The following is a 22,034-nucleotide window of genomic DNA, read 5'->3' on the forward strand; positions in this document are numbered from 1 at the left end:
GGAGGTTGACCAGGAGATCCCGGGACTTTGTGGGGCCACAGATAGGGAGTGCATAAATGAGAAGGTGAGGGGAGCCACTTCACAATTAGTGTGTCATCCTTGGTCTGGGGCCATGCTAATCGTCTCTGTATTGGTCCACTTTCAGTGTATGGGCCCCTTTGAGGGATGAGGGGAAAGCAGTGGATGTGTTATTCCTTGACTTTAGCAAAGCTTTTCATACGGTCTCCCTCAGTATTCTTGCCAACAAGTTAAAGAAGTATGGGCTGGATGAATGAACTATAAGGTGGACAGAAAGCTGGCTAGATCATCGGGCTCAATGGGTAGTGATCAACAGCTCCATGTCTAGTTGGCAGCCGGTATCAAGCGGAGTGCCCCAAGGGTCGGTCCTGGGGCTGGTTTTGTTCAATATCTTCATTAATGATCTGGAGGATGATGTGGATTGAACCCTCAGCAAGTTTTCAGATGACACTAAACTGGGAGGAGTGGTAGATACACTGGAGGGTAGGGATAGGATACAGAGGGACCTAGACAAATTCGAGGATTGGGCCATAAGAAATCTGATGAGGTTCAACAAGGACAAGTGTAGAGTCCTGCACTTAGGATGGAAGAATCCCATGCACTGCTACAGACTAGGGACCAAGTGGCTAGGCAGCAATTCTGCAGAAAAGGACCTAGGGGTTACAGTGGACGAGAATCTAGATATAAGTCAACAGTGTGCCATTGTTGCCAAGAAGGCTAATGGCATTTTGGGCTGTATAAGTAGGAGCATTGCCAGCAGATTGAGGGACGTGATCATTCCCCTCTATTGAGCATTGGTGAGGCCTTCTCTGGAGTACTGTGTCTAGTTTTGGACCCCACACTACAAGAAGAAAAACAAGTGGAAAAACTGGAAAGAATCCAGCGGAAGGCAACAAAAATGATTAGCGGGCTGGAATACATGACTTATGAGGAGAGGCTGAGGGAACTGGGGTTATTTAGTCTGCAGAAATGAAGAATGAGGAGAGATTTGATAGCAGCTTTCAACTACCTGAAATGGGGTTCCAAAGAGGATGGATCTAGATTGTTTTCAGTGGTGGCAGATGACAGAACGAGGAGTAATGGTCTCAAGTTGCAGTGGGGGAGGTTTAGGTTGGATATTAGGAAAAACTTTTTGACTAGGAGGGTGATGAAGCACTGTGATGGGTTCCCTAGGGAGGTGGTTGAATCTCTGTCCTTGGAGGTTTTTAAGGCCAAGCTTGACAAAATCCTAGCTGGGATGATTTAGTTGGGGTTGGTCCTGCTTTGAGCAGGGGGTTGGACTAGATGATCTCCTGAGGTCCTTTCCAACCCTGAGAGTCTATGATTCTATGAAAGGCCCCGTATCCCATTCTTCCCACCCCCCGAGCCAGCCAGCCAGTTCCCCACCCTGGAGTTGACAAGGTGACACTCTGGTCTCTCTTCACTTAGTCAACTCTGTGGTTGGTCTCTCTGGGGCTGTGCGTGTCACAATGCGGTGGGGTTGCACGCTATAGTTTTTGGGGATTAGCAGATGGCTGGGCGTGCAGAGCTGCAGAAACAGAGATCTGGGAGGACCAGAGGCCAAGCGACTGTCTGTCCACCCCAGTATCTTTATGGTGTCCTTCAAGCGCGCACCCGAGCCGGAAGAGCTAAGGGCAGGGTGACGTGTTTCTGCCCCAGGAGGGCAACATCCGGTCAGGGCAGAGCAACTTCCGGGACGGAGACTCCTGGGCATGGGGCGATAGCCTGTCGGGGCGACCCCACTTCCGGTCTCGGCGCTTCCCTCCGTGGGGTCATCGACTTCCGGCCTTCCCACCGCCCCTGCAGGGCTGCGGCCAGACACCCTTCGGGGCAACTTCCTGTCGGGGCGGAGTTACTTCCGCCGCGGGGGACCTACTCTTCCGGTGCCGCGCGCGGGGGGTGCCCAGCGCATGGGCAGAGCGACGCGGGAGATTTCCATTTCAGGCGGGTGAAGGGGGGGCCCCCTACGGCTGGGAGAGACCATGAGGGATCGAACGCAGGAACTCAGAGAGGTGAGAGCCCCCCCGGGCTGTTCCCCCCAGGGAGCCCCCTCCCCCCTCTGCTCCTCCCACTCTCCCCCGGGCTCTTCCCCCCAGGCTGGTTCCCTCCCCCCTCTGCTCCTCCCACTCTCCCCCGGGCTGTTCCCCCCAGGGAGCCCCCTCCCCCCTCTGCTCCTCCCACTCTCCCCCGGGCTCTTCCCCCCAGGCTGGTTCCCTCCCCCCTCTGCTCCTCCCACTCTCCCCCGGGCTGTTCCCCCCAGGCTGGTTCCCTCCCCCCTCTGCTCCTCCCACTCTCCCCCGGGCTGTTCCCCCCAGGGAGCCCCCTCCCCCTCTGCTCCTCCCACTCTCCCCCGGGCTCTTCCCCCCAGGCTGGTTCCCTCCCCCCTCTGCTCCTCCCCACTCTCCCCCGGGCTGTTCCCCCCAGGGAGCCCCCTCCCCCCTCTGCTCCTCTCACTCTCCCCCGGGCTCTTCCCCCCAGGGAGCCCCCTTCCCCCTCTGCTCCTCCCACTCTCCCCCGGGCTCTTCCCCCCAGGGAGCCCCCTCCCCCCGGGCTGTTCCGCCTAGGGAGCTTCCTCCCCCCTTTGCTCCCCCCATTCACCCTCCGGCTCTCCCCCTCCCCTGGGAGTTCCCTTCCCTGGCCCCTCCCCCCCGGCTGTTCCCCTCTCTGGTTCCCTCCCCCCTGGGCTGTTCCCCCTAGGGAATTCCTTCCCCCCTCTGTCCCCTGGGCTGTTCTCCCCGCCCCCCGTGAGCCCCCTTTGCTCCCCCCTGCCCAGGTTGTTCCCCCAGGAGTCCTTCGCCCGCGCTGCTCCCCCATTCACCCCAGGCTCTTCCCCCCTCCCCCCTGGGCTGTTCCCCCTAGTGAGCCCCCCATTTCCCCCCCACTGCTCCCCCCATTCACCCCCAGGCTCTTCCCCCCTGCCAGGGAATTCCCCTCCCCCCCTTCCCTCCCCTCCCCCATGACTGTTCTCTCTCTTCTGATTCCCTCCCCACGGGCTGTTGTGCCCAGGGAGGTCCCTCCCACCTCCGCTCTTTCCCCAGCCCCATCTCCCTCTGTCCGTGCCCCTCACCCTGGTATCTGGCCTTCTGCGCTGCCTGTCTTTGGGAGAGATGTGACCCCCCCCCAAATGCAGCAGGCGAAGGGTTAATATCTCTCCATGGGGTCAGTGTCCAGGTGGAGCTCCCTCCCCAGGCCCCACAAAGCCTTGGAGATGCCCTGTGGTGCCAGGCCCTGCACAGACCCCCTCTCCTCCAACCGAAATCAGGGCCTCCGTCGCGCCAGGCGCTGCATAGGCACAGGGAGAGGTAGTCCCCACCCTGAAAAGCTCACGGTCCGAGCAGACAAAGGCAAGATCATTCTCCTCATTTTACACATGGGGAAACTGAGGCCCAGAGATGCAGTCCCGTGTCCAATTGCACAGAGCATCTGCGGCAGAGCTGGGGAGCCAGCGCCGATTGCAAGGGGAGAGCGCCCCCTACTGAGCTCCACAGCTGCTGCGTTAATGGTTTTAGCGTAGATGGGGTGGGGTGGGGGATGGTGCCAGGCTGGGCCCAGTGGGACCAGGACAAGGACCTGGAGCCAGTGAATTGATGGTATGAGGATTGGTGTCAGGGAGAGGGAATGGGGGGAGCAGAAAGAAGGTTGGGGAAAGGGCACGGATATGGGGCTGGGAGATCGGGGCCGAAGCATGCCCAGGGAAGAGGAGCAGTGTGGGTGGCGGGGACTGGAGTGGGGCACGTAGAGTGGGGGAGGGTGGAAAGTGTTGGGCATTGGGTTGGGGGGGTGGGCGGAAGGGCAGGGGTCAGGGTGGGGTATGGATGGGGCTGCAGAAGGAAGAAGGAGATGGGGGGCGGAGGAGCAGAGGGGGATGGGTGAGGTGTGAAGGATGGAGCTGGCTGCAGAGCGGGGCTCCGTGGCCGGTGCCTGACCTCCCCCTCCCCGCAGGATGACGGGAGCTCAGACGATGAGGGGGCCGAGCGGATGGTCCTGGTCATGAAGCCAGGATCGGCCAAGTTCCAGGAGGAAGGGGAGCCACTGGACGAGTTTTTCCAGACGGTAACACAGCCTCCGCCCTCCAGAGGGCGCCCAGTCCAGTCCCAGAGTGTGGGCGTGGCTGGCCCAGAGCAGTGGGGAATGGGACACGGGGCCTTTCCCCTCTAGGGGGCGCTGGCTCTGATCCAGCCCCGGGGCTGGGGCTGCCTGCTCTGGGCTAGGGGGCAGGGAATGGGACACGGGGCCTTTCCCCTCTAGGGGGCGCTGGCTCTGATCCAGCCCTGGGGCTGGGGCTGCCTGCTCTGGGCTAGGGGGCAGGGAATGGGACACGGGGCCTTTCCCCTCTAGGGGGCGCTGGCTCTGATCCAGCCCCAGGGCTGGGGACTGGCTGCTCCGGGCTAGGGGGCAGGGAATGGGACACGGGGCCTTTCCCCTCTAGGGGGCGCTGGCTCTGATCCAGCCCCGGGGCTGGGGACTGGCTGCTCCGGGCTAGGGGGCAGGGAATGGGACACGGGGCCTTTCCCCTCTAGGGGGCGCTGGCTCTGATCCAGCCCCAGGGCTGGGGACTGGCTGCTCCGGGCTAGGGGGCAGGGAATGGGACACGGGGCCTTTCCCCTCTAGGGGGCGCTGGCTCTGATCCAGCCCCGGGGCTGGGGACTGGCTGCTCCGGGCTAGGGGGCAGGGAATGGGACACGGGGCCTTTCCCCTCTAGGGGGCGCTGGCTCTGATCCAGCCCCAGGGCTGGGGACTGGCTGCTCTGGGTTGCAGGGTGGTCTCATCTCTGTCTATTTTCTGCTTCCGCAGGCCCGGGGGATCCGTGAGGCGCTGAAGACCCTGGAGGGGAAGGTGAAGGATCTGGAAAAGCATCAGACCACGATTCTGGCCACCCCGCTGCCGGAGGACAGTAAGCTTGGGGGGGGGTGCAGGGCTGGGGGGCAGGAATCCTTCCAGCACTGGCACAACGCACCCCCTGTACCCATGTGGCTTGTAACGTGGCATCACGTATGTCCTGTGCCAAATTCTGGGTCCCCGTGGCAGGGTTGGGGTGGGGGGAGGGGCATGGCTTGTGGGTCCCCTGCAGGGTGCGGGTGGTCTGGATTGGGGCGAGGGGTTTATGTGTATGGAGGCTGGAGGGGTGCCAGGGAGGAGTATGGGGTCGTGTTGGGAAGGGAGGGCTTTCAGGAGGAAGTGCGGGGTAGGGTTAGGAAGCTGGCGGTGAGGTGGGGTATTGTGGGGGTCTGGGAGAGTGGAGGGGGGCAGTGGAGGGGGAAGAGGCAGGGGGATGAGGGGAACTGGAAGAGTGGGTTGGGGAGGATGGGAAAGGGGGTTTGGGGAAATTTGTAAGAGGGGAACACAAAGGGAGATGTGGAGGGGCATGTGACCAGGCTTATGGGGCGATCTGCGGGCATGGGGAATCTGGGGTGGGAACATGAGGCAATGTAAGGGAAGGTCTGGAAAGGGTATAGTTGGCATGTGAGGTGGTGTGTGGGGAACAGTTTGGTGGGTGGAATGTGTGGGGCGGTCGGGGGTGAAATATGTGGGGCAGGAGAAGGGGGGCTCTTTGGGTAGTATTGGGGAGTGGAGGGCTTTGCCTAGATCAGTCTTGGGGAGGGGGGCTCTTGAACTTCTGCACAGGAGTGGATGGATCTAGACTTGTCTTTGGGACTCCTTAAAGGTCTGGGGTTGGGATTGTCCCTGGGAGGGTGGGGGGCTCGGCTGACATCTGACACCACCCCCCAATCTGCCCCAGGCATGAAGCGAGATCTGCAGAGACTGCGTGAGGAGATCAAGGACCTGGCCAAAGACATTCGGAGCCGCCTGAAAAGTGAGTGTGAGATTGGGGGGCTGGGAGCCCGGACTCCTGGGTTCTGTCCCCAGCTCGGGGAGGGGAGGGGAGTGGAGGTAGGGTGGAAACAGGGCTGGGAACCCGGATTCCTGGGTTCTCTCCATCAGCTCCAGTCTCTCTCCAGGCATCGAGCACAAGAAGGGCGAGGAGGACGAGAACAGAAATGCCATCAACAACCGGATGAAGAGAACCCAGGTGAGGGGTCTGTGAAGAAGGTGCTGGTGGGGGGCGGGGTCTGGGCCCAGGAGCCGCGATTAACCCCCCTCTTCTCCCCGTTCCCAGCACGGTATCCTGTCCCAGCAGTTCCTGGAGCTGATCAACAATTGCAACACCATCCAGTCGCAGTACCGGGACCGCAACGTGGAGCGAATCCACCGCCAGCTGCAGATCAGTGAGTGCTGGCCTCTGGGCCTAGCCTGGGGCCTTTCCCTTCATCCCCCCGGATCCTGCCCCTACGATGTCTAGAGCCGTGGATCCCGCCTCACCGTCAGTCCAGAACATCAACCTGGACTCTGGGTTGGCCAAGGGGTCCTGCCCTTTTGATGGTCCTTATCCTTGGCTGGGGCCCTGGATTGGTTAAGGGGTCCTGCCCTTCTGACAGTGCGGAGCCATGGGTCCTGCCCCTCTGACCGAGCAGATCCCCTACTGGGATTCTGCATTGGCCAGATGGTCCTGCCCCCAATCCCTAGGGAGGGCCCTGGGATGTAACCTGTAGAGTGACGGTGCTCCTTTAGTGACTCATTGATATGGGCTAATTGCCTATTGCTGCTGCCAGCTAATGGAGCACCTCCTTTAGGCCTGCAGTGAGGATAACAACCAGCCACTGCTACTAGCCAATGGCATTACCCCTTCAGCTGTGTACAGAGGCTGTAAAGCTGCTACCTGTTAAGGCAGGTGACCCCTGGACTAGAACAGCAGGGGTCTGCGCTGCGGGGCTGGAATTCATGGGTCAAATCCGTGCAGGGGAATCAGTGGACGATAAACCTGTTCCAATGACCTCGGGGAGGCTAGGGTTAGAGCAGGGGGGCTGGGAGCCAGGGTTGCTGGGTTCTATCCCCGGATTCTCGAGGGCAGTGGGGTCTGTTGGGTGAGAGCGGGGGAAATGGGGGAGGGAGGCTGGGAGTCAGGACTCCTGGGTTCTCTCCCCGGCCCTGGGAGGGGAGTGGGGTCTGTTGACAGAGGTCTCCCATCCAACCATTGACTCAGCCAGGACCTTGCTCAGCGCGTATCTTCTCAAACAAGCGTCCTTTTCAAACCCCGATGACTCTACGCTGCGCCCTGCTCGGGGTGGGGTCGTGTTCGTCTGGCCCTGCCGTGTGGGAGTTCAACGTGCTGAGACCTGAGGATGGTGCCTCTTCTGGCTGGGTGTGTTTGGGGGAAATCTCGGAACTGTCCGGGCTCATTTTTCAGCTCCGTTTGCCCTAAGATCGCCAGATATGCTCACGTTTCCACGTGTAATTTGTTTGGGGCTTAACTCCCAAGGATCTGAGCTTCCAAGGGCAGCTTAACAAGGAGAAGAACAAGGAGATCACAAGCCGTCGGTGTCTTTATCCATTCTGTCAATGGCGCAAGAGCACTACAGTACTGTCCCAAGGTGAAAGGGCACCAATTTTGACCAAATATCTAGATAGTGGGTTTACGGGTAGGGTTGTATCACTAGACCTGGGTTGGGACTCCTGGGTTCTATCCCTGGCTCTGGGAGGGCAGTGAAGTCTAGTGGGTTAGGATGGGTGTGGCAGGCTGGGAGTCAGGACTCCTAGGTTCTATCCATTGCTGTGAGGGGGGAGTGGGGTCCAGTGGGTAAGGAAGGGAGCGGATCCAGTCCCTTCCTCTCCCGGCAGCCGGTGGCGGCGTGGTGTCGGACGAAGAGCTGGAGCAGATGCTGGAGAGTGGCCAGACGGAGGTGTTTGTCTCTAACGTGAGTGCCAGGGCCGGGTGTGTGTGTGTGAATGATGGGGGGGCAGGGTCTGGCCAGGCCAGGCTAGGGTATTGACCCCCTTCTTCCCCCCCTGCAGATCATGAAGGACACGCGTGTGACCAAGCAGGCGCTGAACGAGATAGAGACCCGGCATGATGAGATCCTCAAGCTGGAGCGCAGCATCCAGGAGCTGCATGACATGTTCACCTACCTCGCCACCGAGGTGGAGCTGCAGGTATGGGGGGGCCCAGAACCGCCCGCGGGGGCACAGCTTTGCTCTTCTGGGCAGCTGGCTCCTTCCCGTGGGCCCGCCCTCTCGCGCCAGCCACCGCTTCCACTTGCCCGCTCTAGCCAATATCCACTTCCTGTTTTAGGCAGGGCCACTTCCTGTGTGCCCTGCCCATCTCTGCCCCCCACTGCCAATGGCCACTTGCTGTCTAGGGAAGGGCTGCTTCCTGTCCATCTCCCCTCCGTTTCAGCTCTCCCGCCTCATAGTCCCCCGTCTCTCACCCTTGTTCCCTGTTCCCTGAATCCTGGACCGGCTGAGGGTATCACAACCACCTCCTTCTCCCTTGGGCTGTAGGGGGAGATGATCAACCGGATCGAGAAGAACATCCTGGACTCAGAGGACTACGTCAAGAAGGGACACCTCCATCTCAACTCGGCCAGGGAGAGCCAGCAGAAAGCCCGCAAGGTGGGTCCCCTGATGTTCCCTTCTTACCCCACTGAGCAAACCAGTCTTACCCCCCCGACCCCCAGCTTAGCAATCGGATCAGAACCAATGCCCCTCGAGCAGAAAGGACCTGCATCCCGCTTTCTGTACACCTCTCTGTTGACAGGAGTCAGGACTCCTGGGTTCTTTTGCTGGCTCTGGGAGGAGAGGCTAGTGGATTAGAGCAGAGGGGCCTGGGAGCCAGGACTCCTGGGTCCTATCCACAGCTCTGAGAGGGAAGTGGGGTCTAGTGGGTTAAGCAGCAGAAGGTAGGAAGCCAGGAGTCCTGGGTTCAATCCCCCACCCGCTAACACTTTCCCCTTCTGTGCGGGGCTCGGCAGAAGAAGTTCATGATCATCATCTGCCTCTTGGTCACTGTGGTCATCGTTGTGGTTATCATTGGAGTGGCCATCGCCACTGGCTAGACCTGCGTCTGGTTTCCGCCCCCTCTCCTCTTGCTGTGGGGCTGGGGCTTGCTGGTAAGTACCATGGGGCGTAGTCACCCCTCAGCACACACCACTGCTGTAGATGGGGGCGGGGGGGATGCTGGGGCTGGGTGGGCCCATATAGAGTTTCTAACCCCAGCTGTATTCTCTGCCTTTCAGGATTCGTGAGCGCGGCCCCGTCTTCCAGCGGAACTACTGCCCCTTGCTGGGAGGTTTATGCACTGATGGCCGGAGCGAACGCCGGGTTCAAATCCTGATCTTTAAGCACAAGCCAGCCCCCTCCAGTCCAGAACGGTTTCTATGAACTCCTTGTGTCTCTTGCCTTCAGGGTAGGGGTGAGATCCGCCCTGAAGAGCCTCTGATTTTCCGAGGTCTGCGAATTTGTGGCATTTTGGTCTGACGGTTCATCCTCCATGTCCCTTCCTGTGGCTCTGTCCCTCCCCTTTGAGCCTCTTCCTGTTTTGGGCAGTGCCACTTTGCATAGCAAAGCCCCTCACACTAGCATTAACTTCATGCACTAAGAAAGTCAACTTCTTCTAAGCCCACCGCTACCCGGCCAAGCCCACTTCTTGACTCTTCGCCCCTCCTGCCAGTATCTACTTCTTGTTTTGGGAAAATCGGCTTCCTGTGGGCCCCGCCTCTTGCTCTCAGTCTCTACTTCTTGATATGGTAACGCCAACTTCCTTTTCGTGCTCCGGCCCCTTGGCTCTGGCGTCAGCGTCCTGTCTCGGGCGGGCCAGCTCTCTGTGTTACGGTCCATGCCCCGCCCCCCCCAGCTGTGCCCACTTCCTGTCTCAAATGGTGCCACTTCCTGTGAACCTGCTGCTCTCCCCAACTCCCCTCCTTAAGGTGGGGGACGCCGTGCCCCAGTGAGGGTATTGGGGCATCCCAGACCCATGGGTTGCTGTTTGCCAGGGGGGCGGGGTGTGCCCTCCAACCTCCCCTACTCACAATGCCCCATCACTGCCTTAACAGGAGGTTCCCTCTAGGGGGCAGGGTGGGGCCGGTCTCTGTTCACACTGCCAGTGAGGTAAGTGCCAATGCAGCATGGTGGCTTTTCTGGGGTGGGCATCCTGTCCCCCAGAGCGAGCCAGGACTCCTGGGTTCTATCCCCAGCTCTGAGGGAAGGCCAACCTCCCCATGTCTCTTGTGCCTTAACCCACTGGGGTTCATGATCCCATTCAAACCCACTCCCACCTCAGTTGACCCGCTCCATCCCCCACCTGATTGGCAGGAGGGGTGTCATTCCACATGGTCCGCTGCCTGGCACCTTTGCCCTGCACCCCCCTGCCCATGCTTTCCCCCCCACTCCCTTCTGCACCTGCTCTATTGCTCTCCTTGGCTCCTCTCCTCCATCACACTCTCCATCAGTCCCCAGCCTTAGCACGGCCTTTTACACTGCCTGCGGCGTACCAAGTGGGGGCCCTCACCCCCAGGCCTTGGCTGCCCCCTGTCTTCCCTGTCTCACCCCACCACTTCATACACCACCCCCTGATCCGTGTGGGTGGGGGGGTGTCAACTGACCCAACCCCCCCCACGGCAAGCCGGAGAAGGGTCTCTGACCTCCTTGCCCCTCCACTTGCCCCCCTGCCAAGCTGGGTCTGACTGACTGAGGCTTGAGCCAGATTTTAGCTCTCCCCATTAACCAGGCAGAGGATCAGGATGCCTAGGTTCTTGCTCTAGGTCTTTGTTTTAATTCTTAACCGCTAAGCTGCAATGTAGAGTGACATTTCCCTGTTGCCTTGGTGATTGAATGTAATGTGGCCTGACTTGTATTTTGTAATAAAAAATGATAAATCACTTTTAAAAATGTCCCGTGTGTTGCAAAAAGTTTGATTTTCATGTGATCGGCGCAAGTGCCTCACTGTGTGCAAAGATTGTTCCCCAGCCGCCCTGCCCCAGAAGCGGCTGCATCTCAGCGCCGGGTGAGCCCTCCTGGTGCGATGTCGCCCTGCACCTGTTCCCCAGCTGCCCCTCCTCAGAGGTGGAAGCATTTCGGTGCCTGGTGAGTACTCCGGGGTCACCAAAGTAATCTGAAACATCCACTCAATGTGCAGCGGCAGTCAAAAAAGCGAACAGAATGCTGGGAATCGTTAAGAAAGGGACAGATAATAGGACAGAAAATATCTTGCCTCTGTATAAATCCATGGTACGCCCACATCTTGAATACCACGTGCAGATGTGGTCGCCCCATCTCAAAGAAGATCTATGGGACTTGGAAAAGGTTCCGAAAAAGGCAACAAAAAGGATTAGGAGTATGGAACGGCTTCTGTATGAGGAGAGATTAATAAAACTGGGCCATTTTAGCTTGGAAAAGAGATGGCTAAGGGGAGATATGATTGAGGTCTATAAAATCATGACTGGTGTGGAGAAAATAAATAAGGAAGTGTTATTTACTCCTTCTCATAACACAAGAACTGGGGTCACCAAATGAAATGAACAGGCAGCCGGTTTAAAACAAAAGGACGTATTTCTTCACACAACGCACGGTCAACCTGTGGAACTCCTTGCCGGAGGATGTTGTGAACTCCAAGACCATAACAGGGTTCAAAGAAGAACTAGATAAGTTCATGGAGGATAGGCCCACCCATGACTATTAGCCGGGATGGGCAGGGAGGGTGTCCCTAGCCTCTATTTGCCAGCCTCTGGGAATGGGCGACAGGGGACGGATCACTTGAGGATTCCCTGTTCTGTTCATTCCCTCGGAGGCACCTGGCATTGGTCACTGTCAGAAGACAGGACACTGGGCTAGATGGACCTTTGGTCTGACCCCAGTAGGGCCGTTCTTATGTTTTTAAAGTGCCTGTTGTAGTACAAAAAAAGAAAAGGAGTACTTGTGGCACTCTTTTTGCGAATACAGACTAACACGGCTGCTACTCTGAAACCTGCTGTAGTACATTGTCCCCAGGAGGGGGCGATGCTTCTCCATGCAGCTCCAGTCCCCCTGAGCGGCTCCTTTCACAACAGTTCCTTCTGGATGTGCAGTAGGCTGGCTCAGGGCAGGAGTCCAGGGCAGTGGTTCTCACAACACACTTCTTTGGTGGCCTCAAAGTGCCGACACCAACGTTTGCTGGGGGCCGCTCTGACCCCCCCCCCCTTTTTTTTTTGTATAATTGTTAATTAACTGTAGGGAAAACAAATAAAGGTGCACAGATACACCTCTGAATCATTGTCATTTATTTATGTAGGGTCTTTTTTGCAGACTCAATAATAAAAATAATGTACAGCTGCATTTTGGTGCCCTTGGACCTTGCTGCCTTCCTCATAGATTGCCCCGGGCCTGATGTTTCCCCCCCCGAACTAGCTGTGAGCTCCCTTCTGTGCCCTTGCACTCTAGGATCATCTTGACCATGGCACCCAGTAAGGTTGGCCCTGCTGAAACCCAGAGCTGGAGCCCTATGGCTGGATCCTGGGGGAGGGGGCAAAGCCCAGAGCCCCATAGCTGGGGGGGAGGCAGGGGCTGAAGCATGGAGCCCACTGCCAGAGCCCCAAGGCTGAAGGAGGAGGGTTAAGAATACCCCTGGAACCACGCAGGTGGAGGGGGCGGGGGATTGATGCCTGCCAGCAGAGTCTCTGGCTGAATCAGGAGAGGGGGGCTGAAGTCCACCCCTGGAGTCCCCCGGCTGAAGCCAGGGAGGGGGTGCTGAACCCCACCCCTGCAGCCCTTGAGCGCGGCAGGGCGGGGGTGCTGCTTTGCCCCCTCCCCCATATCTGCCCAGGCGTCTCTCGTGGCTGCAGCACCGCCTGGCTCGGAGTTCCAGCATCCCCAAGGAGAACGGGAATGAATGGACCAAAAGCGGCGGGTCGGAAACGATCCTGATCGGTGGACAAAAGCGGGAGGGGAGAGGAGGGGTATTCTGGCCACTGCCCCCTTTTGGGGAGCACTTGGGGGTAAGGATGAAGGGAGCCGGGTGGACAGATGGGAGCCATCGGCGCCATCTCCGGGGCTCCACCATGATGTCTTTGGGCCTTCGTTGTCTTGGTCTAGGAGCTGAGCTGGGATCAGGCCCGACCAAGGGACGCAGATGATGTTGCCACCTCTGCTGGCTCTGGGTCAATCCCAATTCAAAGCCCTGGGCATGGGGGGAGGAATGGGGGGCACTCAGAGCCCTAGCATAGGGGGAGGGAGACTGGGGGGCACGCAGAGCCCCTGGCATGTGGGGGAACTGGGAGGGGTTGCAAGGAGGGGCCCAGCGGGCACAGGTGCTGGTGCAATGAGCTCAAATGTCAGCAGCACTGAAGGCTGCGACCTCTAGTTTAATGCTTTACAAGAGCTAAGCCTGGAGATTCCCAGCCGCCAGGGCGGCAGCAGTGAGCAGGGGCCCCAGAAGGCCAGGGGAGGGTGTTCCCCAAAGGCGGCAGCAGGGGGTGCCAGATGTGGGCAAGTCCACATATAACAGAGGTTCTCAAACTGGGGGTCAGGACCCATCAGAGGGGTGTGAGGTTATTACGTGGGGGGTCGCGAGCTGTCAGCCTCCATCCCAAACCCCGCTTTGCCTCCAGCATTTATAATAGTGTTCAATCTAAAGAAAGTGTTTTTAATGTGTAAGGGGAGGGGGGGTTGCATTCAGAGGCTAGCTGTATGAAAGGGGTCACCTGTACAAAAGTTTGAGAACCACTGCCCTATAATAAGTGGAATTGGGCTTTTTTATTTTTTAAAGGTTGCTTAAATTTTTTGAGAGCGACGGCCTGTGTGTGCGGGGTTTTGGGGCTTGTTTTATCTGGCGGTGGCTTCTTTCGGTTATGTACGAAGAGACTTCGGCACAAAGCGTAGGGTGACCCGAGAGCAAATGCGAAAAATCGGGACGGAGGTGGGGGGTTTACTAGGCACCTTTATAAGACAGAGCCCCGACTCTTGGACCTGTCCCTATAAAACCGGGATGTCTGGTCACCCTACCGAAGTCGTGCTATAAAACCGGTGGTCGGTGCGGTTTCGGTGACTCATGTCCGTCATCAGAATTTGTGAAGCCCCCGTTCCCGTTCAGTGAAGAAAATCCCGCCCACTCGCTGCATCCCGCGCTGGAAGATGCTTCAGCGGTGCCTCGTGGGAACGTCCCACCACGGGGCACCGGAGCTCGCGGCGGGTGGCGAGCGAGAGGGTGACCTCTTTCCTTAACAAGGGAAGCCCTTGTGTGTTTATTATTTTTAATGTGTAACTTCCTGTTGTAGGCAGCAAAGAACTAGAACTACTGAAAAAAAGATAATGGAATTTGTATAACCCCCCCATCCACACACACAAACACAAATACACACACAACTCTCCCTCTGAGATGGGTTGGGCTTGTTTCAGGCCCCCCTTTTTTTTTTTCTCGTGAGACTTGGAGCTGGGACCCCTGGTTTCGGACCCCAGCTCTGGGAGGGGAGTGGGGGCTGGTGGGTTAGAACAGCTGGGGCTGGGAGCCAGGACTCCTGGGTTCTCACCTCTCACAGGCATGTATCCATGGCAGTTGTTGCCCCCACCCCGGTTGGGTCCGCACTCCAGTGTGTAGGAAAACTTGAAGTGGCCGTGTTCAAGGTTGCAGGTGAGCTTGACGTTCTTGCTGACATTGAGGTAGGTGTAGCAACTGCCCAGGAGGTCATCCTGCAATAGGTCCTTGTCCCACACCTTCATTTCCAGTTTGGGCAGCTCTGGCAGCGTCACTGGCCTGAAGCCCAGGTCTTCTCTCCAGATGGGGTGGTTATCTTCCTTAACGTGGCCCATCTGCAGCTCCTGGCCTTGGAACAAGAACTTGACATAGGTGTTGGTGTCGGTCATGGTGTCTCCCCACAGGTCTGTGCCCCACAGCACATGGACCTTCAGCCGGGCCATGCCCTGCTTGAGTGAACAGCACATGGAGTTGGTGAGGGGGTTGCTGGAGCAGTAGTATTTGCAAGGGTCTGAGGTGTCGGCCTGGCCCCGTTGTGGGCAGCTACGAGGGCAACTCTTCCTGTGCCCCCACTCAGCCACGTACTCCTTCACTGCCTGCCTCAGCGCCTCCCACCTGGGGTCGCCCGGTCTCACCAGGGTGTGGAGGGGCGTCAGAAAGTAGGAGACCAGGTCGGGGCTGGTTCTGAGGCTTTCCATCCAGGTCGAGAAGGAGCTGGCATTTTGCTCGGTGGAGAAGAGCTGGTTGGAGTCGCTGTTGCCACCCGTCACCTTGATGCACTTCTCCATGTAGGGCGCCTGGGAGCTCCCCCAGCCCTGGCTGCTCTCATTGCTGGACTGGGCGTTTGAGGAGAGCGGGCTCAAGCCCAGGTCTTGCAAGAACCGTGAGCCCAGGTGCGCCTAGATGTCGGTGGCTGTCAGCCCGTTCAGCACTGCCCGGAAGGTCTGGACGGCCGTCAGCTGCCGCACCTGCCCCCCCAGGTCCACCTGACTCACATAGTGGGTACCATACATGGCCAGGAAGGGATGAGTTGTAGCCGGGTGGGAGACTTCTCAGGGTCCGGGAGAACTGGGGCTTCAGTGGGGGGTCTTGAGCAAGACTCAGCCTGCCCAGAAGGGAAAGAGAGAGGAGTTAGGAGCCAACCAGAGACCTCCTGCATCTTCCCCCTGAACAAACTGGCCCCACTTCCCCAGTGCTCACTCCCTGGCTTCCCTGGCAGGTGGGGGCGCAGTAGGAGACGCTGTCCTCTTGCAGTCAGTGCTACCCCATTACCCCACTGCAGCACTGGGCTGCAGAGAGCAGGGCGGGGTGGGGGATTCTCATCTGTAATACACACCGGGCATCTCGTGGCGCACGAACATGTATTTGTCCTACAACTGCTTCTGGTAAGAGTTGCTGGTGAGCTGGGATTTGGATGCCCCCAAGGCTGGGCCATGGGACTCCTCTCGCAGCTCCAGCTCTGACATCCAGTCATTGTTCACATCCAACGTCATAAATATCAAGGGAAGGGTAAACAACTTTAAAATCCCTCCTGGCCAGAGGAAAAACCCTTGCACCTGTAAAGGTTAAGAAGCTAGGATAACCTCGCTGGTACCTGACCCAAAATGACCAATGAGGAGACAAGATATTTTCAAAAGCTGGAGGGAGGGAGAAACAAAGGGTCTCTCTGTCTGGGTGATGCTTTTGCCGGGGACAGAACAGGAATGGAATTTTAGGATTTAGTAAGTAATCTAGCTAGAGATGTGTTAGATTATGATTTCTTTAAATGTCTGAGAAAATAAGCTGTGCTGAATAGAATGGATATTCCTGTTTTTGTGTCTTTTTGTAAGGTTTTGTGTCTTTTTGTAAGGTTTTGCCTAGAGGGATTCTCTATGTTTTGAATCCAATTACCCTCTAAGGTATTTACCATCCTGATTTTACAGAGGTGATTGTTTTTACTTTTTCTTCTATTAAAATTCTTCTTGTAAAAAACTGATTGCTTTTTCATTGTTCTTTAAGATCCAAGGGTTTGGGTCTGTGGTCACCTATGCAAATTGGTGAGGATTTTTTACCAAACCTTTCCCAGGAAGGGGGTGCAAGGTTTTGGTGAAGATTTTGCGGGGAAAGATGTTTCCAAACGGGCTCTTTCCTAATAAAATAAACCCGGTTAGACATTTGGTGGTGGCAGTTTGGGGAAGTTTTAACCTAAGCTGGTAAAAGTAAGCTTAGGAGGTTTTCATGCAGGTCCCCCCATCTGTACCCTAGAGTTCAAAGTGGAAAAGGAACCTTGACAACATCCAACACCAGTGCCCGGCCCACCGCCATGGCTGACTCTTCCACTGAGCTGCTGAGGTCCCAGTTGCACGGGATGTGGACCCTCCAGTCCACCATGGCCAGCGGCAGCCTCTGGTACTGTCTCCCCTGCAGCCGGTTCTTGCATAGGGTGCAGGTGCCACTTGGGTGTTGCCACAGGCTGGTGTCCACCACATCGGCCCCCATCCACTCCAGCATGGTCACGTCAATGCCCTCCCCCACCAAGCTGTGAGCGGGCATGAAGGTCATGGGCTCATCGCACTCCTCAGCTGTGCCCATGTAGCGGTCGGGGGAGACTCCAGGGAGAAGGAAGAGGAGGAGCAAAGGGATGAAGGCAAAGGGTCTCACCATGGCTGGTGTGATGGTGCCCCACACCTGGGAGCAGCTTTCGGACTCTGAACCTCCCTGGAGGGAGAAAAACAGAGAGAGGATTTATTAATGAAAATCAAGTGGCCGGCAGTTCCGCAGGCACAACACATCCTAGCAGCATCCCAGAAGCCTGCAAGCTGCTACAACCCTCCCTGAATCTGAGAGAAGAGCTCTCCAACAACCTATGCTATAGCCTGCCTACCCCATTGCCTGCCGATTCGGAAGGAGAGTTGCTGCCAGGTGTGAACAGTACAGGGACTAGGACACATACAACCTGGCAGTTCTGATTCTGTCCACTGGGGGCGGTTGGTTTAGTTGTATGTAGTAGGGGACCTGAGACACATGGGTGAATAGTCTCATTCCATGTAATAGACAGCTGCACAGATATGCACCTGTGCCCACCCCTGCTTCCCACCCCACCCCTCATTGTGCCAGAAGCTGAATCCCCCATGTGAGCTACAGAAAGTAGGGTGACCTTGCTGAAATATGCACAACCCCATTCCCTCCAACTGGAAGAGAGACAGAGAAGAGTGCGCACCCACACGAGTGTCCTCAATTCCCTTCATGTCTTACCTCCTAAATCGCTGTATGTGCCAGGCTCCTTCGCCTGGCACTGAGATGCAGCCAGCTCTGGGGTGGGGCAGCTGGGGAACAGCCACCCTGAGAGCTCTGGGGAGCATTGGTGTGGGTACTGGGGCACGGTGATGTCCCCAGAGCTACCCCGATTGCCGCTCCCCAGCACCTGCCCCAGGCTCCCCTGCCCCATGGATTTCCTGTCTGCAGCAAAGCACAGGGCTCCCGTGTGGGGATCATGGCAGCTGGGCTGTAATGGCATCGTTTCCAGGGGCCGCCCTGACGCAGATGTCAGCTGGATCAGAGTGCAGGGAGCTGAGCTCTCCTGAGCTCTCTGGGCTCATCAACTGGGAGGCGGGTCAGGCAGAAAGAGGGAGCCCTGCCTACAGCAAAATTCCCCCCCCCCCGAACGAATCCAGGAGGATCAGTGGGAGAAGGGAAAGCGAGGGGGGACTGGCTGGGGGGAAGGGCCAGATCCTGACATCAGTGATCCAATTGTAAATCTGGAGTGGGGTCAGCCAGGCTAGAGAGGGGAGCCAGGAAGCCAGGACTCCTGGATTCTATCCCTGGCTCAGGGAGGGGAGCGGGGTCTAGTGGTTAGAGCAGGGGGACTGGGAGCCAGGACTCCTGGGTTCTCTTCCCAGCTTTGGGAGGGGAGTGGGTTCTGAGTCTGGACATCTGGGTGCTTTCCCTGGCTCTGGGAGTGGAGCAGGATCTAGAGGTTAGAGCTGGGGATGCTGGTGGGAGCTGGGAGCCTGGACTCCTGGGTTCTTTCCTTTGCTCTGGGAGTGGAATTGGGTCAAGGGGCTGGGATTCTATCCCTAGCTCTGGGAGGGGAATTGGGTCTAGTGGTTAGATCGGGGGGGGGAGGCTGGGAGCCAGGACCCCTGGATTCTATCCCTGGCTCAGGGAGGGGAGTGGGATCTAGGGGTCAGAAGGGGGGTGGGGGACATGGGGCCAGGAGGGGTTAAACACTAGCAGACTAACTAGCCCATATTCAACCTTTAGAGACATATTAGGAGATAATGATTGTGGTTCTTGTGTGTTTACAGATATGCTGTTAGAGGTTGACAATGTAACCAAACGGTTCCTGCCTGTCACTATATTCTGTACATTCAGAGCTCCAAAGGAGATGTTAACTGTAAATGTAGTAACATCACTGTCTTCATCCTCTTTTAGGCATGCAGTTAATTACTTGTAAATGACGGGAGGTGGGCAGTTACATAATGTTAATCCATGCAGCTAATTACCGGTGGTCCTTTGGAAAGAGAAGGTTTTACTTCAAAGCCACAAACTATAAAAGAACTCTTGGGCCCCGATCCTGTAATCTCAGATCTGCTTAAACTTCATGAGGGAAGTTTGATTTGCCAGACTGAGGTCTCCAGCTCCAGTCTGGATCACACTGATATTGGACATTGGCTGTTTTGGGACTATAACCTGATGAACAGATTCGGAAAAGGACTCTTTGCAGTTCTGAAGCTCACCATCTTTACTATGAAACTGACCTAAGAATTCCATTCCTAGCTGTATGGATAATGATCTTTTAACCAATACCCTCTCTTTTCTTTTGTACTAATGTTTAGTTTAGTTGACAAGAGTTGGTTGTAAGTGTGCATTTGGGTAAGAGCTGAAATAGTCACTGACTGGGTGAGGAATGTAGCCAATATTTTTATATGTTGAGCAAGATTTTCAGTAATCCTTATCATATTTGACTTGGCTGTTTGGATTGGAGCCCAAGGCTGGTTTTTTTTAAGGGAACTCTTTTGGCTTCTGAAAGGTTTCAGAGTAGCAGCCGTGTTAGTCTGTATTCGCAAAAAGAAAAGGAGTACTTGTGGCACCTTAGAGACTAACAAATTTATTAGAGCATAAGCTTTCGTGAGCTACAGCTCACTTCGTCGGATGCATTTGGTGGAAAAATGTATCTCCCCTCTGTTTTTTCCACCAAATGCATCCGATGCAGTGAGCTGTAGCTCACGAAAGCTTATGCTCTAATAAATTTGTTAGTCTCTAAGGTGCCACAAGTACTCCTTTTCTTTTTGGCTTTTGAGTAACCAATCAGTTCTTGCAGAAGCTGGTTTGTTGCTGGCTTGGTGAATCTAAGTATTAGAATAACCACCAGTTTTGGAGATTGTCTGCTCCATCCTTTGCAGTTTGCCCTGATTGAGCAATCTCAGGGTGGCCCCCCCTGAGACCCCAGTCACAGGGGATGGGAGCCAGAACTCTTGGGTTCTTCTGAAAGCCGAGTACTTGCTGGGGAGCCAGCGTTTGTGGGTGCTGGGTCCCCTCAGGGGATGTGTGTTGCCTGCTGCCCCTCTCCGCTCTCAGGACAGGGTGTGGGGAGGGGCGGGACACCGGGAAGGGAGACAAGGGGGCAGGGCGAGTGGCAGGATTTAGTCACGGGGTAGGTCTGAGCCCCTCCCTCATCCCCTCTGGCCAGGCCAAGATCTGTGGGCGACCTGAGCCCCCCTCTTAATTTCGTTTGGTGACCCCTAGTTCTTGTGTTATGAGAAGTCGTAAACAACACTTCCTTATCTACTTTCTCTACACCCGTCATGATTGTGTAGACCTCAATCATATCTCCCCTTAGCTGTCTCTTTTCAAGCTGAAAATCCCGGTCTCATTAATCTCTCCTCCTACGGAAGCTGTTCCAAATCCCTAATCCTTTTTGTTGCCCTTTGCTGAACCTTTTCCAATTCCAATATATCTTTTTTGAGATGGGGCGACCACAGCTGCACGCTGTATTCAAGATGTGGGCGTACCATGGATTTATATAGAGGCAAGATGATATTTTCTGTCCTGTTCTCTCTCCCTTTCTTAATGATTCCCAGCATTCTGCTTGCTTTTTTCACTGCCGCTGCACATTGAGTGGATGATTTCAGGGATCTATCCACAATGACTCCAAGATCTCATTCTTGAGTGGTAACAGTATCCATACCCTCTCCCTGCCGCCAGGCATGTGCTGGGATCTGGGGGTTAGAAAGGAATTATTCATTGGGCAGAGTGAGGGGAGCTGGGGGGCAAGAAGGAGTGGGGGAGGAAATGGGGGAGGGGCACTTGGGGTAGAATGGGGGTAAAGGAAGGGATCAGGGGCTAGCGTGGTGGCTGAGGGACTTCCTTTACCGTCCTCAGTCCTTCTGCCTGGGCACCCAGGCACCAGCTCGAGAAGTGGCGTCAGATCCTGGAGGAGGATCTCCCCGCTCGCCCCCTCAAGATCTCAGGATTTCTCTTCTATTTTCAAATGTTTTGCAATAACTAAACGGGACTTACCTTGTCTGTGCCGGAAGCTGGAGTACTCCCAGCTCCTAAAGAGGACTCTGGTCATCTGGGTTTGCCTTATGACATATAAATCCAGTCATAGGCGCTGGCTTCTAGTTTTCCCTGGGGATGCTTCTCCCCCTTCCCTGAGACCCCACCCCCACTGCACCCCCTCTTCTGAGGCGCCTCTCTCCTCCCTCTTCCAGTCTGGACAAAGGCATACCCTGACCTCACAACTCTCCCACCTGAGCCCTCTGCCCTCCCAGTGGCTGGGCAGACCCCCGATCCTCACCATTCCTGGGGACTAAGTCCCCATCCTTCCCCTCTCTCCTCTGATGCTGGGACCGGGGAAGCTCAATCCACTTCCTTGCCCACCCTGCTGATCCCAGGGCTGGGGGAAGCCCGTAGCCCACCCAGGCTGGCACAGAGGTTTGCAGTCCCTGGCTGTCATGGTTTCCTAGGCCGTGTGGGGTCCAAGCACTGGGTGAGGCGGCGGGGCAGGGACACTACAGTGACCACCAGGACTGCCACCCCCGCACCGAGTAGATAAAGTGACAGCAGCCACCCCCTCCTTTGCCCCACTCCCCCAATCCCTGCCCTCATATCATCTCTTCCTGCCCCCACTCCACCGCCTCCCCAAGGCCCGCACACATGCCCCTCGCCACTCTCCACCCTTCCCCAAGGCCCCTGCCCACCAGGGCAGCCTGCCTTACATAGTGGGTGCCCTAAGTGGCCTGGAAGGGCTGGTATATGGATGAGTGGTAGCTGTGTGTCAGGAGATGCAGAGCCTGGGTGAAGTGGGGTGGCAGCGGGGGGCTTTGGGGTCCCTTAACCTTCCAGAGGGAAAAGAGAGAGGAATTAGGAGCCAAACAGAGACCTCCCCCGGATTCCCTGGGGCAGGGGCTCTGTGGTGGGCGACCTCTCATTGTGGTCAGTCCTAGCCCCATTGCCCTAGTGCAGCACGAGGGGGTGCTGTTCTCCAGGGAGAAGGGTGGGGGGCTCAGTAGAGGATGCTGTGCTGCAGGGGCCAGCAGGGGGCGCTGCAGGGGCGTCTCACCCATCATACGCACAGGACACCTCGTGGTGCACGAATATGAATGTGGCCGGTGCTCCTTCAGGTAGGCGTAGCTGGTGAGCCAGGATCGGGAACGCCCAGGGCCAGGAATGGGGACTCATCCGACAGCTCCAGCTCCAACTTCCAGTCATTGTTTACATCCGACCCCATTGCCTGGGCCGGGTCCATGGCTGA

The 22,034-nt window shown here is 56.8% G+C and overlaps 1 protein-coding gene and 2 pseudogenes across 1 annotated transcript; 1 reads left to right on the forward strand and 2 right to left on the reverse strand.

Annotated features, from left to right (window-relative positions):
- Nucleotides 1-60: 60 nt before the first annotated feature.
- LOC119858131 lies at nt 61-156 on the reverse strand (annotated as a pseudogene).
- A 1,520-nt stretch (nt 157-1,676) lies between these two features.
- STX4 (syntaxin 4) lies at nt 1,677-10,743 on the forward strand. The gene is made up of 11 exons (XM_038404824.2): nt 1,677-2,030; nt 3,961-4,071; nt 4,813-4,912; nt 5,759-5,833; nt 5,979-6,049; nt 6,137-6,245; nt 7,696-7,772; nt 7,870-8,007; nt 8,356-8,466; nt 8,826-8,963; nt 9,090-10,743. The coding sequence occupies exons 1-10, from the start codon at nt 2,001-2,003 to the stop codon at nt 8,907-8,909; spliced, it is 906 nt and encodes a 301-aa protein (XP_038260752.1). The 5' UTR covers nt 1,677-2,000; the 3' UTR covers nt 8,910-8,963; nt 9,090-10,743.
- Nucleotides 10,744-14,109: 3,366 nt separating this feature from the next.
- On the reverse strand, nt 14,110-16,969 carry LOC119856802 (annotated as a pseudogene).
- Between the last annotated feature and the right edge of the window lie 5,065 nt (nt 16,970-22,034).

The sequence above is a fragment of the Dermochelys coriacea genome, chromosome 6 (assembly GCF_009764565.3).
Source record: "Dermochelys coriacea isolate rDerCor1 chromosome 6, rDerCor1.pri.v4, whole genome shotgun sequence".
Lineage (NCBI taxonomy): Eukaryota > Metazoa > Chordata > Testudines > Dermochelyidae > Dermochelys > Dermochelys coriacea.

Bases quoted from the DNA above. Each gene is read 5' to 3' on its own strand.
- STX4 (XM_038404824.2), top strand. From the start codon at position 2,001: ATGAGGGATCGAACGCAGGAACTCAGAGAG. The intron at 7,773-7,869 runs GTGAGTGCCAGG...CCCCCCCTGCAG, and splicing joins CGGAGGTGTTTGTCTCTAAC to ATCATGAAGGACACGCGTGT. The intron at 8,467-8,825 runs GTGGGTCCCCTG...GGGGCTCGGCAG, and splicing joins GCCAGCAGAAAGCCCGCAAG to AAGAAGTTCATGATCATCAT.